Source organism: Herpailurus yagouaroundi, unplaced genomic scaffold (genome assembly GCF_014898765.1).
Source record: "Herpailurus yagouaroundi ecotype Mexico unplaced genomic scaffold, PumYag 197, whole genome shotgun sequence".
In the NCBI taxonomy this organism is placed as follows: domain Eukaryota; kingdom Metazoa; phylum Chordata; class Mammalia; order Carnivora; family Felidae; genus Herpailurus; species Herpailurus yagouaroundi.
The window spans coordinates 28,854,360-28,871,123 of NW_024412428.1; the positions used below are offsets into that span (position 1 = coordinate 28,854,360).

At 37.4% G+C, this 16,764-nt stretch overlaps 1 protein-coding gene and 1 long non-coding RNA gene across 2 annotated transcripts in view; one reads left to right on the forward strand and one right to left on the reverse strand.

The window, feature by feature from the left end:
- The first annotated feature begins 7,941 nt into the window (after positions 1–7,941).
- LOC121013030 (uncharacterized) lies at positions 7,942–12,783 on the forward strand. Its single transcript, XR_005782466.1, has 2 exons — positions 7,942–7,977; positions 12,680–12,783. It is a non-coding gene; the product is annotated as an uncharacterized LOC121013030 (long non-coding RNA).
- A 41-nt stretch (positions 12,784–12,824) lies between these two features.
- The window catches only part of WBP4 (WW domain binding protein 4), a 66,225-nt gene continuing 62,285 nt past the window's right edge, over positions 12,825–16,764 (reverse strand). The window contains exon 10 of the mRNA XM_040448587.1: positions 12,825–13,187. Within this exon, the coding sequence (XP_040304521.1) occupies positions 12,977–13,187 (211 nt within the window). The 3' untranslated portion in view covers positions 12,825–12,976. The remainder of the gene's footprint in view (positions 13,188–16,764) is intronic.

Below are 16,764 nucleotides of genomic sequence, written 5' to 3' on the forward strand. Positions count from 1 at the left end.
TTTCTAATCTAACATGGCTGGTTTTGTCCAAAGTTGCCAAAAGTTGCAGAAACAAATAAACCAAATGAAGCCCGGAGTGCCTCTGTGAGCATTGGTTCCTCCCAGAAGCCAGGGGCTTCACTGACTGAACCAAATGGCTTCCTAGTTTCTGGTTGCTTGGTCTTATGGCCAGTTTTCTCTAATTGTGCATGCAAGAAAACGAATGCAGACATGTCAAAAGAACCCTCTTTGGGCCATCTGAGACTCAAGCTATTAGTTAAAATTCCCCCCTTAGGTAAGCACTTCCACGTAGAGACTCTATGTGTGTTGTGTGTATACCTGCCAGAGTCCCTGTGAATTGTTGTTGGTTTCCTGGGAGCTGTTTGGCCTTTAAAGCTCAATTGTCTCCCTATTCATTTTATTTTATTTATTTTTTTAAAATTTTTTTAACATTTATTTATTTTTGAGACAGGGAGAGACAGAGCATGAACAGGGGAGGGGCAGAGAGAGAGGGAGACACAGAATCTGAAACGGGCTCCAGGCTCTGAGCTGTCAGCACAGAGCCCGACGCGGGGCTCGAACTCACGGACTGTGAGATCATGACCTGAGCCGAAGTCGGACGCCTAACAGACTGAGCCACCCCGGTGCCCCCCCCCCCCGCCCATTCATTTTAGTTTCAGTTTTGGAATAAGGTTTGAGTAAAATCTAAGGATGGTGAGTATGGTGGATTGAGTGGGTGCCATTTGTGAGTGTCCCTTCCTCACAGCCGTGATACATTCTCTGATGTGCCTTGGTTTCTCTCAGTAAGACCTAAGACTATCAAGGGGCCTCGGAGCATTGGATAATCAGTTCTCACGTGTGTGTCCTTGGACAAGCCCATCATCAATTACCTTATGAGATGGGAAATTCCTATGGGACCACTATGGGTTTTGAGTACATCCACTGTGCTTTCAGTCACCCAAAAGTACTGTTCAGCTTGAAGAAGCAAGTGTCACTCCTCTTCAGAGCTGAATCATTCAGTCTCTCCTATTTCTAGCCAGAAAATTTACTCAGGCCTTATACAAAAAACATCAATTAGTATAATGCCAAATTAAAACAACCAACCCATCACCTCCAACCTCTCTAGATTATTCCCACCTAGAGATCGTTACTGATAACCCTGAACAGCTCAAGTAAAAATCAGGACCATCAACTCAAATTGAGGAGGACCAGATATCAGGAGAACTCACTGACATACCTGTGAGGTGCTGAGAAGTAGGAGGGGCACAAAGGGGCCCATGTTGGGACCAAGCACAGAGTTCCAGATAACCCCCAGGTGTCGTCAGGTGAGGTGCTCTGATATCCTGCCAACGATGACAAGAAATGTCAATGCAAATTGGATAGACCTTGTAGAATCTCTAAAAGTAAGAGAGTTTTATTCGAGCCCAAGTTAGGACAGGTGCCCGGGAAACACACTCTTCACAGGGAACAAAGTGCTCCAGAGAATGAACAGGTTTCACACAGTTATGTGCTTTTTTACATATTGTAAGAGCTCAAGAGATGATAAATTAGCAGATAGGCAGGAGTCATGAGTTTTATCAAGGAATAGGGAGAGTAGGAGCCTTGATCAATATCTCAAGGGCAAAATGGTTTTCCTTTGGCTACTCATTCACGAAGTAGATGTACAATGCACGTGTGGTGGGCCATAAATCAGGCTTTTGATTTGAACAAAGTTAATATACAGTCATGTTGACTACGAAATCTAAAGTGGCTTCCCTCATCTATTGGGCCTTCAGAGAAACATTCCTTCCCATATGTGTGATAGTACTTATAAGATACCTATAGCATTCCTGAACATGGACTCACCAGCTTAACAGATACATACTTGTACATTTTTATATATTTTTCTCTATAAATGTTGCATTGACATAGTGTCGTACAAATGCACCTGTTGGATATGGCATCGTGAAGTAGGTGTGGCCACAAGAAAAGACAAGACTGGGGCTTGGAAGGAGAAAGTTTATTATATCAGAGAAGGTCACTGCATGCCACACTGGGCCACAGGGACACTACTAGGTTTTGGCAGAAGACAGGAGTAAGGGAAAAGTCTAGGCCAAAGTCTTTATTGAAGTGTTTGTGGGAAAAGCAAGGCAAGGTAGGGCAAAGTAAATAGGATTGGCAGGTTTGAATAATGCCAGGGGATGATGGGCTATCGAGTGGTCTCTAGTTGCTGGGCTATCTGGCCCTCGATGATTTCGGGCAGAGAGAATATTAGTATGGTGTGTGAGAATTAGATAAGGAGGTGGCTGGAGGGTGGGTTTGGGATGAGTTAATTTGTATGTGAAGGATGTGCTCCAGGGCAAGCCCTTTGCTATCTCTAAGAAAGGAGGGGCCAGCAAGCTTTTAAGACCTCAAAACATCCATGAAATACAGAAAAAAATTAATGTATATATTTTAACTAGCAGTGTATAAGATTCCTCCAGAATGGACCTCATGGAGCCAAACGTCATAAAGGTTACCCACTGTATCCATAGTCTTGACATGCTTAGGAAAAAAAGCCCACAGTGATCATTGCAGAGCAGTGAGAGATTATCGGGACTTTTTTTTTTTTTTTACTTCTTTATTATTTGGGGTTTTATATTCATAATAATATATATTATTTATGATCAATGTACACATATATTAAAAATATGAAATAATCGGTGATGGTAGAAATGATGATATGATTTAACTTCTTGAAAAATCCAGGTAATTTAAAGCTCGTATGTTTTCTAATCTTTCTTTTTTTTAAACAAATTTTTATGTCTATTTATTTTGAGAGAGATAGAGTACATGCACACACAAGTGGAAGAGGGGCAAAGGGAGAGGGAGAGAGAGAATCCCAAGCAGGCTCCACACTATCAGCACAGAGTCCTACATAGGGCTTGAATTCACAAACTGTGAGATCAAGAGTCAGACGTTTAACCAACTGAGCCACCCAGGTGCCCTTCTAATCTTTCAAAGCAAATAGAAAAGTACTGTTTTTACCGATTTGATTCCTTACATTTTTGACAACAGTGTTTTCTGAGCAATTTGTTTTTGTTTTGTTTTTTTTATAATGTTTTATCTGAATTTTATTTTTTAAAATTTATCTGAATGTTTTTGTTAACAAATTAGCTGAACTATAACGTACCTTGTGCATTTCTCTGAAATTTTATTTTATTTTATTATTTTTTAATTAATAATTCATTCTTTAATTTACATTCAAGTTAGTTAGCATATGGTGCAACAATGATTTCAGGAGTAGATTCCTTAATGCTCCTTACCCATTTAGCCCATAGCCCATTCCCTGAGCAATTCTTAAAACTAGTTCAACGTAAGGAGATTTACTTCCAAACTTCTGAGAATACGGTCTTTTTTATTTTCTTTTTTACACTTAACATGGGGTTTGAACTCATGACCCCAAGATTAAGAGTCATATGTTCTACTGACTGAGCCAGCCAGGCACCTGGAGAATCCATCTTATTCCAAAGGTAAAGGAAATAATTTAAAGAATGCATCAGAGAGAACTACTATATGATGAAGTGTGGTTTTATATTTATTTTTTTATTTCAAGTTTTTATTTTAATTCCAGTACTGTTAACATACAGTGACATATTAGTTTCAGGTGTACAGTGTAGTGATTCAACCTTTCCATATGTCGCCCTGTGCTCATCTGGACAAGGGCACTTCTTAATCCTAATTACTTATTTAAAAGACTCCCACCCCTCCCCTCTGGTAACCATCAGTTTGTTCTCTATAATTGAGTCCCTTTCTTGGGGCACCTGGGTGGCTCAATCAGTTAAATGTTTGCCTCTTGATTTGGGCTCAAGTCATGATCTTGCGGTTCATGCGTTCATGTCCTGTGTCGGGCTCTGCACTGGCAGTGTGGAGCCTGCTTGGGATTCTCTCTCTCTCTCTCTCTCTCTCTCTCTCTGCCCTTCTCCCACCTGTGTTCTCTCTCTCAAAACAAATGAATAAACTTAATTAAAAAACAGAGTCCCTTTATTGTTTCTCTTTTTTTCCCCCTTGCTTGTTTTTTTTTTCTTAAATTTTACATATGAATGAAATCATACGGTATTTGTCTTTCTCTGACTTATTTCACTTGGCATAACATTCTCTAGCTTCATCCATGTCTCTGCAAATGGAAAGATTTCATTCTTTTTTTTTATGACGGAATAATATTCCATAATAATTCCATAATATAACTGAATAATATTATGACTGAATAATAATGATACACACACACACACACACACACACACACACACACATCCATATTCTTTATCCATTTATCAATTGATGGATACTTGGGTTGCCTCCATAACTTGGCTATTATAAAAAATGCTGTAGTAAACATAGGGGTGCACATACCTGTTTGAATTAATGTTCTTGTATTTTGGGGGTAAATACCCAGTAGCGCCATTGCTGGATCATAAGATAGTTCCATTTTTAACTTTTTTTTTTTTTAAGTAAGCTCTGTGCCCAATGTGGCACTTGAATCCAAGACCCTGAGATCAAGAGGTGCATGCTCTATCTGAACCAGCCAAGCACTCCACTATTTTTAACTTTTTGAGGAATCTCCATACTGTTTTCCACAGTGGCTGCACCAGTTTGCATTTCCACCAATAGCACACAAGGGTTCCTCTTTCTCCACAACCTTGTCAACACCTGTTGTTTCTTGTGTTTTTGATTTTAGCCATTCTGACACATGAGAGATGATATCTCATTCTCATTTTGATTTGCATTTCCCTGATGATCAGGGATAATGAGCATATTTTCATGTGTCTGTTGGCCATCTGTATGTCTTTTCTGCAGAAGTGTCTGTTCATATCTTCTGCCCATTTTTAAATTGATTAGTTGTTTTTTTCAGTGTTGAGTTTTATAAGTTCTTTATATATTTTGGATACTAGGACTTTATTGGATATGTCATTTGCTAATATCTTCTCCCATTCCATAGGCTGCCTTTTAGTTTTGTTGATTGTTTCCTTTGCTGTGCAGAAAGTTTTTATTTTGAGGTAATCCCAATAGCTTATTTTTGCTTTTGTTTCTTTTGCCTCAGGAGACATGTCTCGAAAGAAGTTTCTACAGTCCATGTCAAAGAAGTTACTGGCTGTGTTCTCTTCTAGGATTTTTACGGTTTCAGGTCTCACATTTAGGTCTTTAATCCATTTGAATTTATTATTTTGTAAAAAGGTGGCCAAGTTTCTTTCTTTTGCCTGTAGCTGACCAGTTTTCCCAACTCCATTTGCTGAAGAGACTGTCTTTTTCCCATTGTATATTCTTTCCTGCTTTGTCGAAGATTGACCATATAATTGTGGGTTTATTTTTGGGTTTTCTATTCTGTTCTATTGACATGTGTGTCTATTCAGCCAGTACCATAATGTTTGGATTACTACAGCTTTGTAATATAACTTGAAGTCCAATATTGTGATACCTCCAGTTTTGCTTTTCTTTTCTTTTTCAAGATTGCTTTGGCTATTCAGGGTCTTTTGTGGTTCCATACAAATTTTAGGATTGTTTGTTCTAGTTTTGTGAGAAGTACTGTTGGTATTTTGATAAGGATTGCAATAAATGTGGAGATTGCTTTGGATAGTATAAACATTTTAATAATATTCCTCTAATCCATGAGCATGGAATATTTTTCCATTTCTTTGTGTCTTCTTCAATTTCTTTCATCGGTGTTTTATAGTTTTCTGAGTACAGGTTCTTCATCTCTTCGGTTAGGTTAGATTTATTCCTAGGTTTCTTATTTTTGGTACAATTGTAAATGGGATTGTTTTCTTAATTTTATTTTCTGATGCTTCATTATTGGTATATAGAAATGCAACAGCTTTCTGTACCTTGATTTTTTTTATCCAGGGACTTTACTGAATTCATTTATCAGTTACAGGATTTTTTTGGTGGAGTCTTTTGGGTTACCTGTATATAGTATCATGTCATCTGTAAATAATAAAAGTTTTACTTCTTCCTTACCCATGTGGATGCCTTTTATTTCTTTTTCTTCTATGATTGCTGTGGTTAGGACTTCCAGTACTATGTTGAATAAAAGTGGTGAGAATGGACATCCTTGTTTTGTCCCTGACCTTAGGGGAAAAGCTCTCAGGTTTTCCCTCATTGAATTTGATTTTGCTGTGGGTTTTCAGTATGTGGCCTTTATTATGTTGAAGTATGTTTCCTCTAAACCTTCTTTGTTGACGGTGTTTATCATGAATGTTGTATTTTGTCAAATGCTTTTTCTGTACCTATTGAAATGATCATATGGTTTTTATTCTTATTTTTTATTGATGTGATGTATCATGTTGATTGACTTGCGAATACTGAACCACCCTCAGAACCCCAGAATAATTCCCACTAGATCGTGGGATGGTTTTTGAATGTATTATTGAATTCACGTTAGTAGTATTTTATTGAGAATTTTTGCATCTATTTTCATCCGGGATATTGGCCTGTAGTTCTCTTTTTTTTTTTTTTTTTTTTTAAATTTTTTTTTCAACGTTTTTTTATTTATTTTTGGGACAGAGAGAGACAGAGCATGAACGGGGGAGGGGCAGAGAGAGAGGGAGACACAGAATCGGAAACAGGCTCCAGGCTCTGAGCCATCAGCCCAGAGCCCGACGCGGGGCTCGAACTCACGGACCGCGAGATCGTGACCTGGCTGAAGTCGGACGCTTAACCGACTGCACCACCCAGGCGCCCCCTGTAGTTCTCTTTTTTAGTGGTATCTTTATCCAGTTTTGATATCAGGGTAATGGCATCATAGAATGAATTTGGAAATTTTCCTTCCTTTTCTAATTTTTGGAATAGTTCGAAAAAAATAAGTATTAACTCTTTTTTAAATATTTGATAGAATTTGCCTGTGAAGCCATCTATTCATGGACTTTTGCTAAGAGTTTTTTGATTACTGATTCAATATCTTTGTTGCTTATCTGTCTGTTCATATTTTCTATTTCTTTCTTTTTCAGTTTTGGTTGTTTATATATTTCTAGAAATTTATTCATTTCTTCTAAGTTGTCCAGTTTGTTGGCATATAGTTTTTCATAATATTATGATTATTTGTATTTCTGTTGGTGTTGGCTGTTATTTCTGCTCTCTCATTTGTGATTTTATTTGAGTCCTTTCTCTTTTTTTCTTGATAAGCCTGGCTAGAGGTTTATCAATTTTGTTAATTTTTTTCAAATAACCAACTCCTGGATTCGTTGATCTGTTCCATTGTTTTTTTTTTTTTTTAATGTTTTTTTGTTATCATTTTTTTTTAATTTTGAGAGAGAGAGAGGGAGAGAGAGAGAGAGAGAGACAGAACACAAACAGGGGAGGAGCAGAAAGAGAGAGGGAAACACAGAATCTGAAGCAGGCTCCAGGCTCTGCGCTGTCAGCACACAGAGCCTGACTCAGGTCTCGAACCCATGAACTGTGAGATTATGACCTGAGCCAAGGTGAGGTGCTTAAATGACTGAGCCACCCAAGTGTCCCTGTTCTGTTTTTTTTTGTTTTTGTTTTTAGTTTCTATATCATTTGTTTCTGCTCTAATCTTTATTATTTCCTTCCTTCTGCTGGTTTTAGGTTTTATTGTTCTTTCTGTAGCTCTTTTAGGTTTAAGGGTAGATTGTTTATATGAGATTTATCTTACTACTTAAGTTAGACCTATACTGCTTTTATAAACTTCCCTCTTAGAACTGCTTTTGTTGCATCCCAGAGGTTTTGGATCATTGTGCTTTTGTTTTTATTTGTTTCCATGTATTTTTAATTTCTTCTTTTATTTGGTTGATCCATTTGTTGTTTAGCAGCATGTTATTTAAACTCCATGTATTTGTGTTCTTTCCAGATTTTTTTCTTGTGGTTCATTTTTAGTTTCATAGCATTGTGTTCAGAAAAGATGCATGGTATGATTTCAATCTTTTTCAATTTGTGAGACTTGTTTTGTGGCCTAAAATGTTACTGTTTCTGGAGAATGTTCTATGTGCACTTGAAAAGAATGTGTATTCTGTTTTAGGATGGAATGTTCATAATATATCTGTTAAATCCATCTGTTCCAGTGTGTCACTCAAAGGTATTGTTTTCTTGTTGATTTCCTGTTTAGATGATCTCTCCATTGATGTAAGTGGGGAGCTAACGTCCTTTATAATTAATGTTTATTTATTTTTGAGAGAGAGAGAGACAGTGCGAGTTGGGGAGGGGCAGAGAGAGGGGGACACAGAATCTGAAGCAGCCCCAGCCTCTGAGCTGTCAGCACAAAGCCCAACGTGGGGCTCGCACACATGAACCATGAGATCATGACATGAGTTGAAGTCAGACACCCAACCTACTGAGCCACCCAGGCACTCCATGTCCTTTATAATTATTGTACCACTATTGATTAGTTCCTTTATATTTGTTATGAACTATTTTATGTTTTGGGGTGTTCCTATGGTGGCTGCCTAAATATTTATAATTGTTATATATTCTTGTTGGATCATCCCCTTTATTATTATATAGTGTCCTTCTTTGTCTCTTGTTACAGTCTTTGTTTTAAAGTCTCTTTTGTCTAATAGAAGTACTGCTACTCCAGCTTTTTTGACATCCATTTGCATGATAGATATTTTTCCATCCCTCACTTTCAATCTTTAGGCGCCTTTATATCTAAAATAAGTCTCTTGTGGGCAGCATATAGACGGGTCTTACTTTTCTTTTCCATTCTGTCACCTTACGTCTGTTGATTGGACCATTTAGTCTATTTACATTCAAAGTAATTATTGCGATACCTGGGTGCCTCCACTCAGGTCATGATCTCATGGTTGTGAGATCGAGCCCTGCTTTGGGCTCCGTGCTGGGTGTGGAGCCTGCTTGGGATTCTTTCTCTCTCTGTCCCTCTCCCTTTCAAAGAAAAGATTTTTAAAAAGTAATCATTGACAGATATTATTTATTGCCATTTTGTTACTTGTTTTGTGGTTGTTTCTGAAGATTTTCTCTGACCCTTTCTTGTCATTCTCTCTTTCAAGTTTTGCTGATTTTCTTTAGAAATTTATTTGGATTTCTTTCTCTTTATTCTTCACATGTTTATTAGTAGTTTTTGATATATGGTTACTATTAGGTTTGTATATAAATTCTTCTGCATTAGCAGTCTATATTAAGTTGATGATCATTTAAGTTTGAACTCATTCTTCTTTCCTTTGCATGTTTTAGGTATATATTATTATATCCTTTTTGGGGGTAGTTCCTTGACTGATTTTATAGAGAAATATTCATTTATACTGATTTTGTATTTCCTACCTTTTTACTGTCAGTTTTGGTCTCTCCTTTATATATATATATATATATATATATACACACACACACACATATATATGTGTCTGTCTATATATATATATGTATATATATATACACACACATATATATATATATAGACACACACATATATATATGTATATATATACCAATTTGTATTTTTTAAGTTATTTATTTATATAATCTCTGCACCCACTGTGGGGCTCAAAGTCACATGCTCTACTGATTGACCTAGCCAGGCCCCCCTTTCTACTCAAAGAGTCCCATTTAATATTTCTTACAGGGTTGATTAGTGTTTTTTGTCTGGGAACTTTAGTTTTTGTCTGGGAAACTCTAAATCTCTCCTTCTATTCTGAATAACCTTGCTGAATAAAGTATTCTTGCCTGCAGATTTTTCCTATTCAGCACCTTGAATATGTCATGCCACTTACGGGGTTTCCCTTGTAAGATACTTCTTTTGTTTTGCTTTCTTATTTATTTATTTAATTTACTTATTGAGAGAAAGAGAGAATCCCAAGCTTTCAGCACGTAGAGCCTGACACAGGGCTTGAACTCAGAAACCATGAGCTCGTGACCTGAGCCAAAACTGAGTTGGATGCTCAACTAATGGAGCCACCCAGGTGCCCCGGTCTTGCTTTTAAGATTTATCACCACATTTTTTCAATTTAGTTACAATGTATCTTGGTGTGGGTCTGCTTTTGTAGATTTTGATGGGAAATCTCTGTGCCTCCTGTACCTGGATGTGTTTCCTTCTGAGATTAGGGAACCTTTCAGCTATTTCTTCAGATTAATTTTCTACCCCCTTTTTTCTCTCTCTTCTTCTGGGTGTCCTATAATATGAAATTATTACATTTGATGGAGTTGCTAAATTTCCTGTCTGTTCTTGTTTCATGTAATTGTTTTTACTCTCTTTTGTTCAACTTGATTATGTTCCATTACTCTGTCTTCTAGGTCACTAATTTGTTCCTCTGCTTCTTCCATCCCACTATTCATTCTGTCATGCGTGTTTCTTATTTCATTTATTGAGCTCTTTATCTCTGCTATGTTATTCCTTATCTCTGAGTTAAGTGTCTCATGTCCAGTTTTCTCAAGTCCAGTGAGTATCTTGCGGTCATTGCTTTAAACTGGTGTGTTAGATGTATCTGTTTTGCTTAGATCTCTAGCCATGGACTTGTTCTTGGAGCTGGGAAAATTTTCTCTCATTTTGTCTGCTTCTCTGTGTGTTTCTGTGTGTTGCCAGCTAGGTATTCTGTTCTTAAAAGTAGCAGGAGGTCCTGGAATGCCCTGCAGTGCAGTATCCCCTGTTTATCAGAACCTGGCATTGCAGGAGAGTACCTATGTGTGTTGACACCCTGCTGTTGTGTCACTTTTCCTTTCAGTGCAGTTGTCTGCACTGACTCTCTGCATGTTGTGGGCTGTGATTGTTCTCTGTGGTGTTAGTGGGACTCTGGCAGGCCAGCTCTGATGGCCTGTGCCCACAGGGGAACTTGGGAGTGGGAAGCAGTGTTAGCAAAATTTGTGTTGGGACCCTAGTCCTATGCTAGATTTCACAAAATCTTGTGGCAGCTGGGAACTTGTGCATTGGGGCCAAGTGGTGGGTGTTCAAGGTTGGGCATGGGGCAGTGCTGGGTGATTTGCACAGTGGCAGGCAATACCTGGTGGCTAGGCAGGGTGTAAGCATAGCTTTAGCAACATTTGCACTGAGCCTAGGGACGAGGCCTCCAGGCTTGGAGGGGGAAAGTGCTCTGGAAAACTTGTGGGGATGGTATATTGGTAGTACATTCGGTAGCAAGTGTCTGTGCAGTACCACCTCCTGCAAGTGGCTCTGTTTATGCTGGTGGGTAAGGGAGGAAAACAGTACCTGTCAGCTCCCTCATTTTCCAAATCCCTTAACATGCTCCATACTCGGTAGGAACAGCTCTCCTATTTGTCCCTGGCGTTGTGTAAGCTGCCATTTTTATGTTGCCTCTCCAAGCCAGCTGCTCTGTAAGAGCGGAGACACAGCTATCGCTTGCCCAGTGCAGAGTTGGCTGACTCCAGGATCCAAGTCCCACTGGTTTTACAAACACAGGTTGGTTTTTAAAGCCAACCTTATGGGGATTAGCTTTCCTTGCGTGCGATGGCCTGTATCTCTGCTCTCTCCATACAGGAGAGCTCCCTCTCTCCTGCTGGCAGCCTCCCTCTGCCTAGCTGACCGTCCTGACCTTTGAGAGGCAGCTCCACGTCTATATTTAGCTATGGTTTGTTCTGCCAGTCTTCAGATCATTCTCTGGTTTATTGACCTGGATATGGATGGTATCTAGTTGTAAATGTGGGACAGGGTGAGCTTGGGGTCCTCTTAATCCACCATCTTCCCAAGCTCCTGATGATAAGGTATGTTTTTTGCATATTTTGTATGAGCTACGTGGGGGTAAAATAAAGTAGCATTCCATTTATGGTCTTATTACTTTCTCCAATTAAGGGCAGTCGAGCACCAAAATGTACTGCTTAGGTAGATGACAAATGCACTATTGAGAACCTAAAATATTTCTTCATACGCTATGTATTCATGAAATACCTAAATAAGTAGACTGATCAAATATAGTCAAATCTCCAAATACTGTTTCACCAATGCTGTTAACTCTGATCAGTATTAGAAAAAAAAATCAAATCCAATATTAATTAACTCGTTCATAAAGTTTTTAATAAGCTATCATTTTCTTACATGTACACTACTAGTAAACTTAAAGACAAATATTTACTACCAAACGTTAAATACTGTACAATTTATAAAAAATATAATTTTAAGAATTTGGAGTAATAAAGGGAAGAAACCATCTTCAAATGGATAAAATAAGAAAATCCTACTTGTTAAGAAATGTAACCAGAAAAGATATTTCCAATTTGTCTAAGGGAATACTAAAACTTTACTGAAGTCAGAGATCATAGTATTTTTGTTCAAGCCTTTATCTACATAGCTTTAAATAAGCCTGAAAAATTACTTTCTAGTATATATAAGGCTGTTTGAAACAGAGTGCATGACTGAGAGAAGGACTATGCTAGCATGTGAAATCATGAAGAACAGGGATATATCTTATTCATCTTTATATCCTCAGCTCCTAGCATAATGCCTAGCTCAAGGTAAGTAATAATGTTTAAACAATGCTTGCTGCTTTGAACCAAACTGGGGAAATACACATTTCTACCTTTGGTCCAAATTTCATTCCATATTAAGCACTACATTTAAAGTTCCTGAGTTGCAGTCCTGGTTCTTGGCCCTTAGCCTTAAACTGGGTATGGTAGGCCAACACACATAAACATTCTGTATCAGCCTTTTGACAGAGTCCTTAGAACTGAACCATCACAGGCCTGTGAATCTTCTCTTATGTGGTCTGATTCTTATTTCTTGGATAAGTTAGTATCAGTGTGCAGAAGTAATGCATTTTCGGTGCAGGATAAGAATGTGCTAGGCCTTGTTTTTCCATGTTTTAAGTAACAGATACATAGCATCTTATATTACGACATATTAGCATTTTTAGACACTCAATATAATACACTGTATTACAATGAAATGTGGTGGTAGGCTTCCATTTTAGGAGCAAAAATAAGTTTCACATGAAAAAAGATTTATTTTAGATTCACAGAAAATACATTTAGAATAAATCTAAATTTTCAGCATTTAAACAAACACAGAGGAGCTTCAAGATGTATAGTCTCCATGCGGTCTGAAAAGCAGGTACAAAAAGCTCTTTTGCAATTACTGATCATCACCTCGTTGCCTTAAATTTCTAGATTTTCCATTTTCAATTCTTCTCTTTTTAAAGACTGGGGCCACTCCATCTGCCACGATTCCAAGAGAAGTGACTGTTTTTTCTTTAAATACCATTTTAGATTGTCCACCAATATCAGGTTCTGAAGTTGATACACACTCATTTTCAGTGCATGGAAGTTCAAAATCTACCTCCTCACTGAAACAGAAAGTAAGAATAAAACCATTATTTACTAGACTAAGACAAACCTTTACCTAACCTCTGAGTCCACCAAAAGCCCAGGATCATCTTTCTAATGATAGAAGTTAAAAGTCATTTCAAAGTAGGAAACTTGAAAAATACTATTTGAATACTTGAAAAATATTATTTAAAATACAGAGTACCTATTTAGGGGGATACGTGTCTGGAAAATTCTTTTTATTCTATTCTTTTAAATTCTGTTCTTTTATTCCTTCTGCACAAAGCATGTATCATCAAAGGAAATGCTTGTGCTTATACAGAACTAGCAGTACAAGTTGCAAAGGTGGATATGTGACAGTTATTTATGGAAAACTGGTTTTGCCATGAACTGACAAGGGCTCTGGGGGCTTACAGAGCACATGATGAAAACCATGGAATCCCACTGTCCTAGGGTAGGAGACTCTACATGGCTGTTTGCCTAGCACTTCTTTTCTATCTAAGATCTAGCCACCCACATGGTTAGTGAAAGTAATCGGTTGACTAGTCTAGAGATTGGTACCTGATTGACATGAACCTATCACAGTATTCCACCCTCCACACAGTCAACTGGTCCCTGAAAGAGCAACTAAGTCATGCCACACTCATCAGTCCCACCCATGAGCTTTTAAACATGGCCCAGAAAGACCATTATGTTTAACTAACTGTTTAGTGGCTAAGAGTGTAAAACCTGTGGGGAACTATATATCTTCCTATTTAAAGGAATCCTGCAATGGTTGAGAATAAAGGTGGCTTATAGGGAAAAGGAGCAATGAGCAGCAGGGGGAAAGAGAATCCTGCCAATGTTTCAAGACTTGCTCTAGTAACCCCTCAGGCTGAGTGCAATTCCTGCCCTTCTCACAGCCTGGTAGGTAGAACCTTCCTGGGAATCTTTGAACTAACAACCTATTTTTTATTTAAGGTAACTTGAGTTTCTATCACTTGAAACCAAAAGATTAACTGGTTAATATTTGTTATAGATTAATTGACCATATAAACACGGGTTTATGTCTGAGTTCTCTATTTTGTTCCAGTGATCTGTGTGTCTATTTTTGTGCCAATACCATATTGTTTTGATTACTACAGCTTTGTAGTATATCTCGAAATTTGGGGTTGTGATATCTCCGGCTATATTCTTCTTTTTTAAGACTGCTTTGGCTATTTGGGGTCTTTTAGGGTTCCATACAAATTTTATTATTTGTTCTAGTTCTGTGTAAAATGCTGTTGGTATTTTGATAGGGATTATATTGTATCTGTAGATTGCTTTAATAGTATGGACATTTTAACAATATCAATTCTCCTAACCCATGAGCATGGAATATCTTTCCATTTGTTTGTGTTGGCTAAAACTTAATATATGCTATCAGGTCAATTATCTTAAAAGTACATGAAAACAAATTTGCTTCCCTCTCAGACAGACTCTGTAGAAAGGCCTGTAAAAATAGTTTTACAAAATCTTTTCATGTCCCATCCTATATACACATAAATAAAAACAGGTTTAAAAAAATAGGTGTCTAGGCATTGTAATAAATATTTTTTAAGATTTTAAGTAATCTCTACACCTACTGTGGAGCTCAAACTCACCACCCTGATATCAAGTCACATGCTCTACCAAATGAGCCAGCCAGGCACCACTAGTTTTTTTAAAATGTAAAAACAGTTTGGAAATTTGTTAGTCTTACAACAAAACAAAAACAGAGAATATAAGTATAAAAATAAAATTTCAGGCTAGTAATGGCTAGTTCAAAACTAAAACAAAACTTTTCCACATAATATAACAAACACTTGAGAAAGAATCTATCTTAGATCATAATGTGATAAACATTTCCTCAAAATCTGATGAGGGGATGCAGCAAATAGGGATTCTCACTGGAACTGGTCTTAAATCTGATTTGTTTTGAAAACATGCCTTCCAAAACTTTTCTTTACTGTATTAAAAATATATGTTAGGGGCTCCTGGGTGGCTCAGTTGGTTAAGTGGCTGGCTCTCGGTTTAAGCTCAGGTCATGATCTCATGGTTCATAAGTTTGAGCCCTGCATTGGGCTTTGTACTGACAGTATACAGCTTGCCTGGAATTCTCTCTCTCTCAGAGAACAAATACTTAAAAAAAAAAAAAAAAAATATATATATATATATATATACACATAATGTATATATTATGTAAAATGTTTTATTATATATTAATATGCTATATGAATATAATTATATATAATTGATTATATACATATAGAATTATTATATACATATATAATAAATGCCATTTTTATTTTTACTACTTCCCTATTTTCTTAGACTGTCAACGATGGTGCTTTTTCTAAGGTTAGTAGCCCCTGCAGTTGATACAGTATTAATTCTTGGCTTTTCTTCTTTTATTACATGAGAGGAAACTAAGGTTTAAAGAGGTTAAATAACTTGATCAAACTGTTATGTACGTAGAGCTTGGATTAAAACCCAGGCCTTTCTGACCTAAAATCTGTCTTTTTTCCCCCTAGACCACTCTGCTTCCAGGTGAAACTAAGAAATTCTATTAGCCAAGGAGAGAAACATTTGAGGAATGAAGTGTAGCAGGGTTTGGTCACTGGAAAAATGAATCTGTATCCAAGAAAATTTGATGTGAGATTCATTTATTTCATTTGAATCTTGGTGCTTCATATTATATTTTGTTAGAGTGATCAAGCTGTAACAGTCTTCTTTTTTAAGTTTATTTATTTTGAGAGAGAGAGAGAGCTGGGTAGAGGCAGAGAAGAGGGGAGAGAGAGAGAATCTCAAGCAGGCTCTGTACTGTCAGTGCCGAGCTTGATGCGGGGCTTGAATCCACGAACTGTATATCATGACCTGAGCCGAAATCAAGTTGGGCACTTAACCTACTGAACCACCCAGGCGCCCCTAGCATTTCTTAAGGGGAATTATGGGAAAGATAAAATAGAGGAGGGTTCCATATTTGAAATGATGGTTCTACGAAGTTCCTAAGTGGAGGTTAACAGAAGTGGCAGTAAAGTAGGATATATATCCTTATGACAGATTTAAAAGTTTGTATTTGAAAGAAAAGGTAAGAGACTGCAAGTAAATCTATTACAGAGAAATGTCTATTCAAATAACTTTGGAACAGTTACAAAAAATAATTATACAGGCACTTCCACAAAACCATACTCATTTCCAAATTCAAAATGCAAGAACTGTAAAGGTCATAGTATTTGAACACAACATAATAAAGGTGAAAAAATAAACACCCCTGCCACATGCATATTTTAAAATGTGAAAATTAATTAAAGGAAACCTTTTTTTTTTTTTTTTTTTTTTAAGGAAATCTCATTTAGAATGGAGTCAGGCCAGCAGGGCAAGCTCTCACAACTTCTCACTTCTCAATTCCAGACCTAAGGGGAAGAGAGGGACTTTGCACAAGGATACTATTTTGCTATCCCAACAGGAGGAAGAAAGGCTTTCCTCCTCCCCCAAGCAACAATCCAGCCAATGAGACACTGACACCTCAGCCAGTGAAAACCCACTATACTTCCAGTTCCCAATTTACTCTAATGGACTTTTTTGTTTATAACAGCT